This window comes from Diospyros lotus, chromosome 8, assembly GCF_014633365.1.
Source record: "Diospyros lotus cultivar Yz01 chromosome 8, ASM1463336v1, whole genome shotgun sequence".
NCBI lineage: Eukaryota > Viridiplantae > Streptophyta > Magnoliopsida > Ericales > Ebenaceae > Diospyros > Diospyros lotus.
The window spans coordinates 3384616-3401084 of NC_068345.1; the positions used below are offsets into that span (position 1 = coordinate 3384616).

The 16469-nt window shown below is 34.7% G+C and overlaps 1 protein-coding gene across 1 annotated transcript; it reads right to left on the bottom strand.

The window, feature by feature from the left end:
* Window positions 1–702: 702 nt before the first annotated feature.
* On the bottom strand, window positions 703–4762 carry LOC127807179 (LRR receptor-like serine/threonine-protein kinase RGI5). The gene is made up of 2 exons (XM_052344840.1): window positions 1530–4762; window positions 703–1416 (listed from the first exon to the last, which is right to left on the bottom strand). Exons 1-2 carry the CDS (start codon window positions 4366–4368, stop codon window positions 1034–1036), a joined length of 3222 nt encoding a protein of 1073 aa, XP_052200800.1. The 5' UTR covers window positions 4369–4762; the 3' UTR covers window positions 703–1033.
* Window positions 4763–16469: the final 11707 nt, after the last annotated feature.

Consider the following 16469-nt stretch of genomic DNA (forward strand, 5'->3'; position numbering starts at 1 on the left):
AGAGTGGTGGTGTCTTTCTTCTTTGAAATTGCTTTTTTGGCCAACTTTTCTGAAAAACCAATTCCAAACAGGGTATGGAGCAAAAGTGGAGTTGAGTGGGGGCAAACACAGGTCAACTGTCTATTGAGGCATGTGGGGGAAACATGGCCTGTTCCTGTCTTGTCTCTTCACTCAATTCCATCATTGGCTCTACTTGTCCTTCTTCACCTACAAGAGTGGCTGTTGATGATAATGGTAAAATTATTTTTTTTATAATAAAAATAAGTCACAAATTTAAACTATAGAAGCCAACAAAGTTTTGTGCATTGAAGACATTTTTTTGTTATCAGTTCATAAAATGCGATGACTCAAGGCTTTTCAAGGCTGGAAATCCGGACCCAGAACACAATATCCAAGGGGGGGCCCTCTTTCTTTGGATGCATAGGTTTAGTTTTGGGTCCATTTGTGCTTTTCATTACAAACCATGTGGGGGAGGTGCATGGTGCATGAAGGTCTGTGTCTTACTGACCTCAGAGCACCACACAGCATGCATGAATCAAATCCATGTCTGGATTTTAGCACAAGCAACAAAACAGAAATCAAAGTTCATGGGCAGCTGGGACATTGTCCTAATCAATGTTCCTGCTCTCTAAAGTGATGTGTATGTTCCCTCACAATCAGGGGAAACAAATTCAGGCAAAATTATCCCAAACTTTGCTGGAAAATTGTAGTAAGTAGGGATGAATCAAATCAGAGAAATTTACAATAATCAGTTGCATAGAGACCAAGTAAACAATCCCACATTTTGCGTGTCCACTTTGCAGAAGAGTTCCAAAGAGACAAAGAACAATGATTAAACTTGAAGCAGAATCAACCAAACTCATGTTTCTAAAAACTGTACAATAAGGTCCAGGAACCGAAGTTCTTCTCCTCTTATTTCCCCACGCCAAGAACACAAACTTCCTTTCACTTTCTCGGGAAATAGAAGAAATGATGGAAATGGTTAAAACCATTGGGGGGGGGGGGGGGGGGGGGGGGGGGGGGGGAGGGGGTGTCAGCTTTGGTTTGAGGACTGTTTTATTAGGGGCTGAGAGGTTTTTCCCCATTCTTCCGGTGGACTCTTCACTTCCATTAGCAGTGCCACCACTTCCTTCATGGTAGGCCGTTCAGTTGGCGAGGAATTGACACAAAACATTGCGATTCCAAGCGTTTGAAGCATTTCTTGAACTATCTGATCCGGTAGTCCCTGTAGCTTCGAATCAAGTATAGTAACAGCCGGTTCAAAGCTTCCCATCTTCTTCTTCACCCACTCGACGATGTGAAGTCCATCCCCGACCTGGGGCTCAACAGCACTACGCCCGGTCAAGATCTCCAACAGAACCACTCCATAACTGTAGACATCGCTCTTCTCTGTTATGTTCATGGTGTATCCATATTCTGAAACAATCGATACAATACCTTCAGTCATCGAACTTACAATCATACATATATAAGACAAGTGATGGTATATATATGCTAAAAAGTAAGGAAGAGACTTATGGAGGACTTGCCTGGAGCTATATATCCGTAAGACCCGGCTACTCTAGAGATTGCATGGTGGTAATTAGGAGAGTTCATTAGCTTTGCAAGTCCGAAATCAGCTAGATAAGCCTCAAACTTTGAATCTAGGAGTATATTATTGCACTTGACATCTCTGTGGAGGATTGCAGGAACACAGTCATGATGAAGATAAGCTAGTCCCTGAGCTGATCCAACTGCAATCTTATATCGGGTTTCCCAGTCCAAATGCCGGTTACCCAGAAGGAGCTGTTGCAGATTTCCATTGGAAATGTAGTTGTAGAGAAGGAGCTTAACACTCTTGTTGGAACAGTAGCCTAGGAGTTTCACTATGTTACGGTGCCTTATGTGTCCAAGGATCTGAATTTCTGCAGCAAAAGAGTCAACCGGTTCTTCATCCTTCTTTGTCTTCCACAGCTTTTTTACAGCAATCAAGTCACCATTGGGCATTTCTGCCCTGTATACGACCCCAGAACACCCTTTCCCAATCACATTCTCGTCTTTGAGGCATTCCAAGATGTTGTTGATTGTGAAACTAAGCTTTTGGAATGGAATAAAAGTCCATGGATAGGAAAAGTCCTCGGCTCCTGAAGAAGAAGCTGCAGTAGCCAAGGATTTCTCTAACATGTACTTGTGGTTTCGGGTCAGAACAATCCATGATGCGATGATTGCCATGATCACGGAAGCTAGAATTATAGCTACCAAAGCTATAGTTTTTTCAGATTTCAATCCATTCCTGTGAATTAGCCGCGATGAACATGTGGAGCCATCAAGAGATTCACAAAGGTTGGGGTTCTCGAGGAATGAGTTTGAAGATAGGGTTCTGAAAAAGGGTGTTACAGGAATAGGGCCTGAGAAATTATTGTATGAGATATTCAGAGAAGTGAGACTAGTAAGGAGACTGAGAATTGTGATCTTCCCGTAAAGCATATTGCGAGAGAGATCAAGCGATTGTAATTGTGTCAAACCGGACACAGCCTCAGGGATTTCACTGGTGAACTGATTCGAGCTCAGGTCCAAACTAATGGTTAAGCTTGTCACATAGCCAATCTCAGGTGGGATTGCCCCGGAAAGACTGTTGAAGCTCAAGTCAAGAAGAGTTAGCTTCTGCAGATATCTGATCGATTTCGGGATAGACCCGGCGAGCAAATTGTTGTTCAGGATGAGTTTGTTCAAGTAACTAAAGTTACCAAAACTGGAGGGGATTCCTCCGGTGAAGCTGTTTCTGCTGAGATCAAGCTGCTCCAAGTTCACGAGCTCTCCCAGCTTAGACGGTATCTCCCCGGTTAAGTAGTTGTTGTGCACATCCAAGAGCTCAAGAACTGTGACATTAGCGATCTCCGAAGGCAAACCGCCGGAGAAATGGTTCATGTACAGATCAAGAAACACGAGATTTTGCAACTGCCCTATCTCCTTGGGGATCTGACCCGAAAGCTGATTCTCTCCCAGTCTCAGCCTCACTAAAGATTGGCACTTAGCAATGCTTTTAGGTAACCCCCCTGATAGTGAATTCCCCAACAGAAGCAGTTTGCTCAGCTTCTCTAACCCAAATATCTCTTCTGGGATTGATCCTGTAATCCTGTTCCTTGAAAGGTCGAGCGCGTAGAGCTCGGTACAGTTCCCGAATGAAGCTGGAATGGTACCCGAAACTGAGTTACCCCACAAGAAGAAACTCTGCAACAGCTTCAAATACCCAACCTGCCATGGAATTGGCCCTGATAGCTGGTTCTTATCCAGCTGAAGAGCTGTAAGGCTAGTGCAATTACTAAGCTGCCACGGTATTAGGCCCGTCAGCGAATTGTCAGACAAATGAAGCTGTTCAAGAACCCCTAGCTTCCCCAAATCACCCGGTATCTCACTGCTTAGATCATTGGCAGAGGCATCGAAAACGACAAGCGAAGAACAGTTGGAGAGCTCAGCCGGGATAGGTCCAGTGAGTGAATTGCCCCATACAAGCAAACTAGTAAGTTTTTGCAGCTTTCCAAGCTGAGCAGGGACTGAGCCGGTGAGCTTGTTCATGTGCAAATACAGGTTCCGTAGCTCCGAACAGAGGCCGAGCTCGGCCGGAATCGAACCAAATACCTCAGTATCATAAAGGGCTAGAGTTTGGAGATTGATCAAGTTCCCAAATTTGGCCGGAATGACTCCTGAAAGTCCCGTTGCGGCTAAGCCTAGCGTGGTGAGATTGGTGAGAAATCCCAATTCTGACGGAATTTCACCGCTCAGAAAAGGGTTTCCCCCGATTCTGAGCTCCTGGAGGGCCACCAAGGAGCCTAATTTCGAAGGAATCGAGCCGTTGAGCAGATTGTCCTGCAGACAGAGGACTTGCAGAGAGGAGAGATTGGCCAGTTCTTGAGGAATCCGGCCGGACAAACGGTTCGAATTCAGGAAAAGGAACTGGAGCGAGCCGAGGCGGCCGAGCTCCGACGGAATGGCGCCGTAGAGAGAGTTGGAAGAGAGGTCGAGAAGCCGGAGATGGGAAAAGGAGCCGAACGAGGGAGGGATGGAGCCGGAGATGTTGGTGGATGAGAGATTGAGGAGTTGGAGATAGGAAAGGGAAGCGAGTTGCAATGGAAGGGATGAGAGGTTGAGGAATGTATTCGGGAGGGAGATGGAGATGACTCTGTTCTGCGGCGAGCATGTAATGCCCTGCCATGAACAGGGCGTGGAGCTTGAGGGGTTCCAGGAGGGGAGAACGGAGGCAGGAGACGATGATTTGGAGGAGGAACCGGCGCCGGAGAGAAGCGAGAGAAGGGCTTGTCCGTCAGGAGAAAGAGAAGAAACCAGTCCAAAGAACAGGAAAAAGAAGAAACAAAGGGTGGGTTTTGCCATATCGAACCAGAGGTGAGAGAGTAGTTTTGATGATGGTGGTGGCGACGGTGGCGGTGGCGGTGGCGGTGGCGGAGAAAGGAAGTAGGCTCTAGGGGACAACGTGCATGTGGGGAAGCTTAGAACTCACACGACGCTCACTTATGAAAAGAGCCATGCATGTGAACAAAAAGGTTCAGTCTTTGAGTGTCTTCTTCTTTTGTGGAAACTACAATGTGGGGACAAAAACTGGCTTACCGGAAGGAGCCCTGTTGCCAGTCCGCCGTGCAAGGCGGCGGTGCTGGTGGCGGCCGGCGGGAAATGGAGATGACAACCGACGATCAAATATTGCGAGCTCTTGCAGTGGCTCTTCCGTCGGAACCCATTCCGTTTCTTGGGTTCGTTTAGTGGGCGGCGGCGGCGGCGGCGGCGGCGGAGCGGTGGCTGTGGTAGCAGAGCTTTGAGCGACGGCTGAGAAGTGAGCTTGGGGATGCTGCGTGGGAGTCTGAAACCAATGGCCTGCATTTAAATACGGCCAGTTTTATTTTAATGCAAAATTATGATTATGATTTGGGCGCCACCGCTGCGGGCTTTGGGGCAGGTGAAATACCGAAAGGGTCCTTCCCGTTTTGATGGAATTTCAATGAAGTGGCATTTCATGTTTTCCGAATTAGTTATCAATTAAATTCAAAAATTAAAAGATTTAATTTATGGGTAATATTAATTATTTTATTTTTAAATAATATTTATTTATTATATCTTATTTTAAGCATTCTAACAATTTAATTAATCAATTCAATATTTTCAATAACTATATATTTACCATCAATTAATTAAATTATTTAAATAGTAAAAATAAGATATAATAATCTTGTTTAATACAACATCGATTAATTAAATTTTATTTACTACAAGGGATTCATAATTTTATGAAAAATTAGTGTTAATATCTTGAAGAAATATTTATAATTTTATGAACTTTTAAGACATTAACAAAATATATTTGAAAATTAAAATTTATTTTTTTAATTTTCTAAACAATTTTTGTACGATTATGAATTTAAATGCAACGACATAATTAATTTTATATTAAATATAAGAGATGATAAGTTTAAATATAAAATATGATAAGTTTATATTAATTTTGTATATTCGATAAAACAAGTCCTTAGTTCTCAGCTCAAGACAAATTTATCCCTTCAACTAGGGTCATAACTTCTTAGTCTTTGGTTAATGATGAATCTATTTGTTTATTTTGGGTCATGGAGTAAATAGATTATAAATTTTGGAGAGTATAAATAGATTTTGGATCGAAAACTAATTAGAATTGAAAGATTTCTTATATTTTTCACATTATAAAAAAAAATTATTAACTGATGATAAATATATCGTGTTTTGAATTATTGAATTAATTAATATAATTATTTAAAAATTAAAAATAAAATATAATAAATATATATTATCTAAAAATAAAAGACTTATGGCACAAAAATTTTATGCAAACAAAATGATATATTTTTCTTTGTTAGGTGAAAGAGATCATTAACACGTCATCATTCATGGATATATTTTTACCGACATTTTTTTTTTTCAGAAACTCACGTAAAAGTAAAAGTTTCAGAGTCTGGCGAGGGCGGTGGCGGGTGGCGGAGCTGGCGGAAACCTAGGGAAGAGGACAGAGAGAGAGAGAGAGAGAGACTTGGGGAACTGTAAAAGGGTAAAAAAAAAAAAAGAAGAAGAAGAAGAAGAAAGAAGGGATTGGATGAAGCAAGCAACTCAATGTCTTTTTTCTTCCTCGAGCTGCATCATTCAGGGCTTTTTTCTGCCATAAAATATATATATACATATAATACATACAGCTACTAGGGTTACCATGGAGGGCGTGCTAGATATATATATATATATATATATATACAACTGGGTAAAATAATACCCTTTTTATTACTGTGTCAATCCAGTGAGTGAGCGACGAGGGTGAAAATTTATTAAGGCCATGGCGATTTGGATTCCGAGGAGAGGCCAGTGAGCCTGTTTTGGGAACTGGGCTAAAGAAATGAAAAGAAAAATCCACACTCACATGCTCAGAGAAGAGAGAGACAGAGAAGAGAGGGAATATGTATATATATATATATACATATATTAGGGCACATGAAACAATTTAGGGTTTTGCTCCGCCATTAATGTTCTTTTTGAGCTTGCTTCATTTCACCTTCATCAGATTGATGATTCTTTTGCTAGGGATTCAGTGGCGTTTTCGGAAACACGCAACAGTTGTTCAAAACAAGGGTTATTTTCTGTAAACCCTAGATACTGTAGAAGCAATTAATTTGGTGGGTTATTCACGAGCTCTACGTTTGTTATCGTTAATTTTTTTTTAACTTAATTCTCTTTCTTTATTTAAATTTAAATTTATTTATAATTAGGTGAACATTGTTCACATACTTAGTCTTGTAATAAGTTTAGGAGATTTATTATTTTAAATCATACTAATATTATTATCCTATATCTATATCCGACTTAATAAAATTTTATATTCGATTGCTTTAAATTTAGAGTTTAGCTTTTGAGTTATTGCCCGTCACAAGTCATCGAACTTGTCTTCTATCGTTGTAATACTTTTTATTTTGAATGATTATATTGTTTTTTTTTTATAAGTTTCGACATAATATTTTTAATCAATAAAAAAATAAAATAAAATAAAATCTCCCATCTTGAGAGTGGTATGTTGAATAGATACCCACATTAAGTAGAATTTGATAAAATCTAATAATTCTTGGCATAGTTGGATGAGTCTAAGACACTCAATCAGCAATAAGTCAAAACCCTAAAACCCTATTTAAACAAAGCCATATCTGGAACTGATCATGGGGGTGGGGGGCTTTGATCATCAAATCAAATTTTAACTTATTATATAAGGTATGCATGAAGATCAATTTAACTTTGGATTAATTTCTTCCATTTCTTAAGGTTGAAGTAATGTTTCATATGAGTTCATGCATGTTGCATTGATGTCAACTACCTTAGACCAATGAAAAGTTACACTCTTTGATGTCACTTATAATAATAATAAATATAAGTATAAGATTCATTTAAAAATTTATCAAAACGAAGTAAATGAGGTTAATTAGGGCCCGATTTACATCTTTATTTACAATGATATATTCAAATTAATGAGGTCTTGTTATAGTTTATTCTTTTAAGATATTAAAACATGGTTAGAGTCTACTATAAAATGAGTTGAGGTGTCCAACTACTAGAGAATTTGTCCAAATTAATATAGTTGAATTATTCGATTTAGTTTTTTTAATTCAATTCAACATATATTCAAGGTTTAATTTTCTCAAAAATATTTCTTTGACACTCAATAATAATGTGACACCCTTACATTACCACATTGTATTATATGGGTCTAAACAATATAAATATATAATATACTAATATAAAAACATCACATCAAATATCACTCTGAGTATCTAAATAACATTTCGTTAAGACTAAAATAGGAGCCAACCTCATCACATAACAGTAGTTTATTTTTTAAAATGTTAATTTCAAATCTTATGCTAACCAAGTTACATACATATTATTTTTTGACGTGTCATTATTAATCTAATGTTACGAAATTTTAGTTTCATCATATATATATATATATATATATAAGTTATGGAATCGGAACCCAACTTAAATTTAATTAATTTCATTGGCTTGGTTTTGATTTGCTATAATTAGTCAATTTTGAGTCTAATTTTTCATGCTTAATCATAAATTATTCGAACCCAAATTAATATAAAATTCGAATCAATTTAACCTTTAAACACCCTTAATATTGAGTCCTTTATACTGATATTAATTAATTCACATACACTAAATAATCAAATACAAAGAAATTGGTTTATAGTAAACAATCAAGCTTTCATTTGAACTAATTGTGTCAATAAATATTTTAATGTTATGTGTACACATTCTTTTAATTTTTATGTTAAAATAATCTTCTTGTGTATTCCAAGTTCCATGTTAAAATAATCTTCTTTCTTTTATCTTTTCCTTCATTTAGATACAAATATAAATACACACACATACATATATAGATTCATGGAGCCCCGAACCCAAACCCTAACCCTAACTAGAATAGGGCAGCTGGGTTCACAATGATTCTACGTTCTTGAGTGATCTCTAACATATAAACAAAGGCAAAAGAACACATAATTAGTCTATAGAAAGGACATGAAGAAGACAAAAAGAGAGATGCCCCCTGGAAACAAGCCACAACATATATACATATATTATATAAGTGAGTTTAGGTCAAGGGTTGGTCCATAAGGCAAGGCCTAACTAAACTCAACTTTTCTCTTTAGACAAACAGTGGCCACATTTTCTGGGTCATTTTCCCAGAATCCTGCTTTGAGCCAAGAAAATACAAGGCTTACTACTAGCTAAGCTAAACTAGTGTCTGATCACTATGACAGTAACATGTCTGAACGTGTTATGTTTAGGCCTCTCAGTGGTTTGGGTCTTCGTTTTGTTTCATTGTGTGTTACTAAAGTAAAGAAAAAGTTATTTTTTACGACTAGCATGCTCACATTACAGCTACTATATATGATTTTAATATTTTATTGTGGAATATCATGGTCATGACTTATACTAAAATTATGGCTGCCATTGTTGTTGCTCGCTCACAATAATGGATTTATTGATTGAAAATATCGTCATCAAGTCGCTTGAAATTTGTAATAAAAAGAAAGATCAAATGGTGTTAGGAAATCTTGTGTAAATATTTTAATACTTAAAATGCATTTGATTGTAAAGGTAGAATTTGAGTGAAAAAAATAAATTCCAGAGAATTGAATTACGTAAAATTAAATTTTAGGCAAAATATCAATTGAATGTATTTGATTGGCTTAATTGAATTCTAATAAATTGTTTAAAAATAAATCAAATATATTACACAAAATATTTAAAAAATCAAATATATATATATATACATACAATTTGAGGATGCCATGGTCGTCGCTGCCCCCATGGCCTCCGTTGCTGCCCTCACTCTGGTTTGCCCTCTCTCTCGCTCAGTTCGTCGCCATCCCCGCCATTGCCGAGCTTCTCCTGTCGCCATCATTGTTGTCCCCTCGGCCATTGCCTCTTGCTCGCCTTCTCATTCAGCCATTCTTCTTCTCCTTTGCCTCTGTCAGATCGCTCTATCTTTCCTTGTTTGGAAAATCTATTCCAACCCTCCCCATGGGAAAATGAATTCCAATAAAAGTGGGAAACGAGGTCACATGAGCCAAAGTAAAAATATTTTTCATGAAAAAATTGGTTAATCAAACACTACAAAAGTTAGAATTTGGGTAGAAATTTGTCATTTTTCATGGAAAAAATATGCAATCAAACACACCCTTAATACTTAAATTAGTTATTAAAGATTTGAATGTTGTACTGAAATCAGTATTAGAGATATATCTCTTTTGGAATGAAAGCTCATTTATTTATGAAGAAGTGTGGAGTTTTTCGAGATCTACTAAGATTAGGATTTTTACATGGAGATAATATTTATTCTAACATTTCAAAAACTACTAGAATTAGGATTTTTATGAATAGTATTTATCATAATATTTTGATATCCACTAGTATTAGAATTCTTATGAATAATGTCTATCTTTTTTATATAACTCTTGGAGGGATTTTCAGATATCAGAGTTACTCTGCACTTTATTAAAGACTCCATAATTAAGAGAAAATTTTTATCTTTTTAGCTTAAAAAATTATTTTAAGATTTTAAACTCTTTTGTTCTTTTAATTGACTCTTGCCTATAACACCTCAAGTATAATTGTCACAATACATAATTAATTTTCTTTAGATTAAGGAGAGTTGATAAGTCACAATTAATTTTTAAGTATGGGGTTTAGAATTTTTTAAGAAATACAGTATGAATTAATTTTACAAGTCACTTGTAAAGATTTCAACGACTTGCATGGTGTTGTACGAAATTTTTATTTAAATAAAAATTAAAATTACATTTATATGTCATCTCTTATTTAGTAATTATTATTCATTCTTTCCCTTAACATGGGCTACTGGCAGCTGATGTCTTTTGGGCTTTGAAATTTAGCCCAAATGAGGGCAAGATAGTGCCAAACCCATTTAAGGTTTGCTCAAAATCATCTTAGAAAATTAATGAAAACCCAAAACCCTAATTAAACCCTAATTCATGAAAACCCAATCTGCATGTCTGTAATTTACACAAATTAACAATTCAATATGATACTAAAAGTCAATATACTTTTAAGTTCTAACGATAGATCTCACTCTTAATAATGATAAATTTTACTTGACGAAACAAAAGTAAACAGACAAAAATGCTCATGAGGAGGGATACGGGTCGGGGATGGTACCCTAATACGGTACCTCCACCCGGCACGTATTATAATGTATATATATATATATATTTTATTTTGTTATACACATGATATAGCATACAAGCTACAACATTCAACAATCTGCATATCTGGGCCGTAACCAAGCCCAAACAAACATACAAGTCCAGAAGCCCAAATATCTACATATGGAGTCTGACTGTTACTGCTCCATCCTATGGTTTAATTTATTTATTTTTAAAGATGTCGCCCATGATATGATTCAATTTCAATCACGTCCTTATACTTTAAAATTGGCCTTGAAAGTCCCTCTAGTTTCTAAATTTTTTCGTGCACAACCCCTCTTTAGTTTTAATTGACACCGTTTATTTCGAGTTAAAATGGTGTAATTTTGTTTTTTTATATATTTAATTAAATATATAAAATTAAATTTGATAAAAAAATAAAATAAAATAAAGACGATGAAATAGTCATTAGCAATAAGCCATTTTCGATCGATAACCATTTTTTTTTTCTTCTTCACGAGTTAGGATTAGAATGTATTAACAGCTGAATATTATTTTTTTTCACTTTCCTCTCTTTTTATTTCTATTTCAAAAGAATAACTTATCAATGATGCAATACGATTATTCAGGTTCATTTCAGTAATGTAATCTAACCATTTTAGTTTGATTCTTCTTTTTCTTCTTCAATCTGTCTTCCTATGAATAGATTAGTCTTAAAGAGTGGTTGGTACTCGAGAAATATTTAATTTTTTGAGAATATTAAACTAAGAATTTATATTCTCATATTTAATACAACTTTTTAAAAAAAGAATCATGGAAAAATAACATTATTAGGATTTATTTTTAATCAACTATCTTACAAAAAGATTTCCTATGAACTCGGGAAAATTTTTAACAAATAAAAATACTAAAACATCTCTTAGCTTCTTATAATCCCATAACTCTTTCACGATTACTTTTGCTAAAACTTCCTTTTTACAAACATATAAAATATGTATATACACACACATATATATACATAATATGTAAAAAAATATGACCTTTTTTACTTTCTAAAAAGTTATGAGTCTCGATATTTTATGTACTAGAAATAATTTATCACTTTTAAATAAAAAATTAAATAAGGATAATTTAAAAAAAAAATATAGATTCTCAAAAATGTTGCATTTAAACCAAATATAAGAATGTAAGATTTAAAAAAAATTAATATTTTTAATAATATTTAAATTTAACTAAATATAAAATTACATAAATTTTAAAAATCAAATATTTCCAAAAATATTATAAAAAATAATGAATTTCAAAAATATAAAAATTTCTCCCATATAAAATGCCCTCTTAAAGTTGATGGAGAAGTGTGCACAAAACAAATTGAAACCATATAAAATACAAAAAATAAATCAAATAATATAAAATTTACCCTTAATATAATTTTCATCTTTCCCTAATGACCAAATTCAACCATGCCACATGTCCACCGACCGAATATTGATTAATTAATTAATAATGCCATCTCCGCCATTCCACGTGTCAATTATATATTTGATCAATCAACACTGTAACGAGGTTGACATCAATCATTCATTATAACATAAATCCATTCATTTATAATTAATCTTATAAATGTGCGGATGGTGACACGAAGATGGGTGACGGCAGGGGCGGAGAAATTAAATCCAAAACTCTAAACTTTGTTTAAGATTAAATAATATAAAAAATTAAAATAATATAATATTAATAAATTATTCAATCGACATATTTTTATATTTTAATAACATTAGATAATAATATCATTATTAATTTCATTAAATATCTAATTTTAAATATATACAACTAAATTATGGTTCAATCATTGATCTTTAATTCAATTATATAACCAGAGTCTTGATAAATTTCATAACAAAAAATATATATTTTATATTATAGTTTCAAATATGTAATTGATAAATTTGTAACAAAAATAAAATAAAAATAATTCTTTTAATTAAAACATGGTTAAAGAAATGATTAAGAGAGATTAACATACATAAAAGAAAAATAAGTCAAATTTTTATATATCTTATTTTTAATTTTTGGCCAATATAAAAAAAAGTATTGACAGTCGCCACCAGCCACTGTAGCTAGTGATTTTTTCCAATCAGGGACAACCACCTGACACTCTTATTTTCATTGATTAATATACCAAAAAACTAGTAAAATCTCTAACGGCCTAATTTCGTATATTTAAGTTTAAACTCCTAACCAAACCCAACGCATGTAAATGCATTGGCAGTTGTCATTGACCATCGTGGTCGATGGTTTTCAACAATCATAGGCAATCACCTGATACCTTCATTTTCATCAACTAATATACCCAAAATGCAAGGTGGGCATTTAGAAAATAAATAAATAAATTATTATATATAATAAATTTTAAAAAATTCAAGGTGGGCAATTGCCCACCCTTGACTGTGCCACCGGGACGGTACATGTAATACGACCAATAAATTAAAAGAATATTATGATAGCTTATGACAAAATACAGCTTTGAGAATCTTTGACTAATTTTCATAACAGCTGTTATAAAGACAAGGCTAAATTTATTATTTTTGAGATTTTTTTAAATTATATTATTTTTTTTTTCTAAAATGATGTAGACATGTTATATAATTAATTGAGTATAAAAATTGACTATTTTACCTTATCTATTCTCTCTTGTCCCTCTTTTATGTCAAGTCGTCAGCTCATTCGATTCTCATCTTTAGTGGTTGATCCACATGCGTCCATGCACACACATTATTTATCTCTTTCTCTTCAAAAGATTTTTCTAAGATAGATTGAATCGATGGTAGATTATTCGTATGGATACAATAGTTTGGGTGGGGGGTGGTTGGTGGTGAAGATTATGGTAGTTGTTAGTTAAATTTCTCTCCCTTTCTAATTATTTTGCGACCAATAAAGTTTTCACCAAAAATTCAACAATCATGAAGACTTTGTATTTCTCTTGGTCAATTTTGCATTTACAAGATTTTAGATGAAACCTTGCCTATTACAAAGACTCATTCTTTGTTTCAAAAAGGTGAATCGCTCACCCCAGGCACCCCCACACCTACCCGATAAAATGTGAGGGAGTTAATTATGGTGACTCAGCTGGACACAGTGGCTAGACTAATACTCACTACGCACAAGGAGCCCCCCTCATTTTGAGAGATTGATTTCACACTGTCGCTGGCGAGACTCGATTCTTGGTTCTTGTCCCAAACTTCACCTTGGAAGCACTTTGTGCCCCTAACTGTGACTAGTTGAGCTGTCCATGCGAGCAAGACTCATTCTTTCTTTCTAGAGAAAGAAACTCATCACTGTCAACTGAGTCCTTTAGAAGAACTCATTGCAATTTTTGTGTTTATTTTTGAATAATTACAATGAGATGTTTTTAGAGGGGTATTTTGGAGATTTGGATAGAAATAATTGTCAAAAAAATTTAGTGTTACACAATTTAAAAACTCAAGAGAAATTAGTGTTATTTTAAAAAATTGTAAAAATGGTCAATACAATTTTAACAAAACTTAAGAATGGTCGTGAAATTTATCCTAAGGTAGTGTTTGTTAAAATGAGTAAGATAAAATTAGAATACTTTCTTGATCAAGATATGAAATGGTTAAGATAAATCTGAAAATTATTTTAAATTTTTATCAAATTATTTGTTAAATTTTTTAAAATATACTGGAGGACATATGCGTTATTATTATTATTTTTTTTATCTGTAAGGTTCAAGATATGTTTATCTCAGAGAAAAAAAATAAGCATATCAAGAAAATGTCAGATAAGAAGTCATGCGATTTCTTTTCCAATGATTGTCAGATAAATTTAACAAATATATTGAAAAAAATAAATGTCTAAAATGCTTTTTATATATCACATTTATCACATTTTTTATTTATATCTTGACTAATAAATACTATCGAAATAAAAACATATCCATAGAAGTTTTTGTTAAAGAAGAAATTGTTAAATATGGAGTGCATACTAAGATGATCTATGTGACGTTGAACCTTAATTTGAGCACTACCTACTAATTGAGTTAATTTCACCTTAAGTGGTCCCTTGCCTTCTAAGTCGGCAAAATTTATACACCATTATTAGAATATTTAGAAAAACCTATGTCATCAAACATAGTGTCGTTATCTTTAAACTTATGACTTGCATGATGGGCAACCAATCTATTAAACATTGAATGCAAAACCTAAACTAGAGATCTTGAATAGGGATTTAATCATAGTTAGTTAGGCGAGTTTTTACGTTATATAATTATTATGTTGTTTACGTCAAATAATATAACATTTGTCAAACATGAGTAAAATCAGAGAGGTATCACCCCCCTCCCCCCAATCTCTCTACCTCGAGATGATTGCTTTTACGCCCCCAACTTCTCCATCTTTCTGTATGTTTTGACACGAATAACAGAATAATTATTTTTCACATTAAATAATATATTATCTTCTTATCCCCAACTTCTCTACCTTGAGATGATTGCCTTTACGCCCTTGCGAGTGCGATTTTGTTCACCCTCTTTAACGAGGGTGAACGTAACTCCCAGTGCTTTAAAAATAACCCTAAACCGTAAAATAACAGAGAGACCCCTCCCTTCTGTTATTTGTAACCCCAAAGCATTGGGGGTTGCGTTCACCCTCGTTAAAGAGGGTGAACAAAATCGCCCTCCCACCTTCTTGTGAGTGCGATTTTGTTCATCCTCTTTAACGGGATGACCATCACTCTCATAATTTGTGTGAAAGTGAAAAATAACGAAACGACATGAGGTAAACAAAATTACCGTTCCATTATATTTCACCCTCACGAAAATTGTGAGGGTGATGGTCACCCCATTAAAGGGGTGAATAAAATTACACTCATTTCTTGTAAGTTGTGACAGAAATAGAAGAATAAATATTTTTTACATTAAATGATACATTATCTTCTTATTTATTTTGAGTAGAAAATATAATATAAAAAGATAAGTTAATTGCTGTGACTAAAAAGTTAATGATTGGGTCACCAACAAAACAAAGAGAGAGAGAGAGAGAGGGGTCTGACCCTTACAATCGCAGCAATTGCAGTCCACCATTTTGAAAGGAGGAAGTCTGTCAGCTTCACCGTCGATCGATCATCACCCAGTAGACTAGACAGAATGGAAGAAGAAGAAAAATGACTGACTGCAGTTGCCCACTGTTACTCTTAAATCATTACCACTCTTAACACAAATCATTGAAGCTGAGGAGGACTGCTCTGCCGCTACTGTCAAAACAGCTCTTTGATTGATGATGCTTCTCTCTCAGTTGTGCGTCCTTTCGACTGTTGCCCCTCTCCAACAGTATGTCTTGTCGATTGGGCCTTTTAGCGACTGTATGCATGGTTGTTGCTTTCTCCAGCTTGAGTTGAGCCACCATTCCATTGTCGTGATGTCTACGTGCAACTTAGAATATCAACTGTTTATATAAAACCTGAATTAATGTTCCAACAATATCCGCTGACCATAGTTAGATCACGTAGGCCCCATATCTTTTCCCTTGCCTCAGAAGAAAGCCGCTGGCTTCCCCCCTCCTTCTGTTTCAGAGGCTTTTGAAGATCCTCCTGAAAGACGGACCAAATCTAAGCCTTCAAAAGGTATTTCTCTTCATATATTTCGTCAATATATTTATATATATACATATAATTTGTATTTTATCAAAATATAATAATTAATTTATTTAACTAAAAATATTGTCATCAAATTAT

Bases quoted from the DNA above. Each gene is read 5' to 3' on its own strand.
- LOC127807179 (XM_052344840.1), bottom strand. From the start codon at position 4,368: ATGGCAAAACCCACCCTTTGTTTCTTCTTTTTCCTGTTCTTTGGACTG. The intron at 1,417-1,529 runs GCAAGTCCTCCA...CGATTGTTTCAG, and splicing joins TTACGGATATATAGCTCCAG to AATATGGATACACCATGAAC.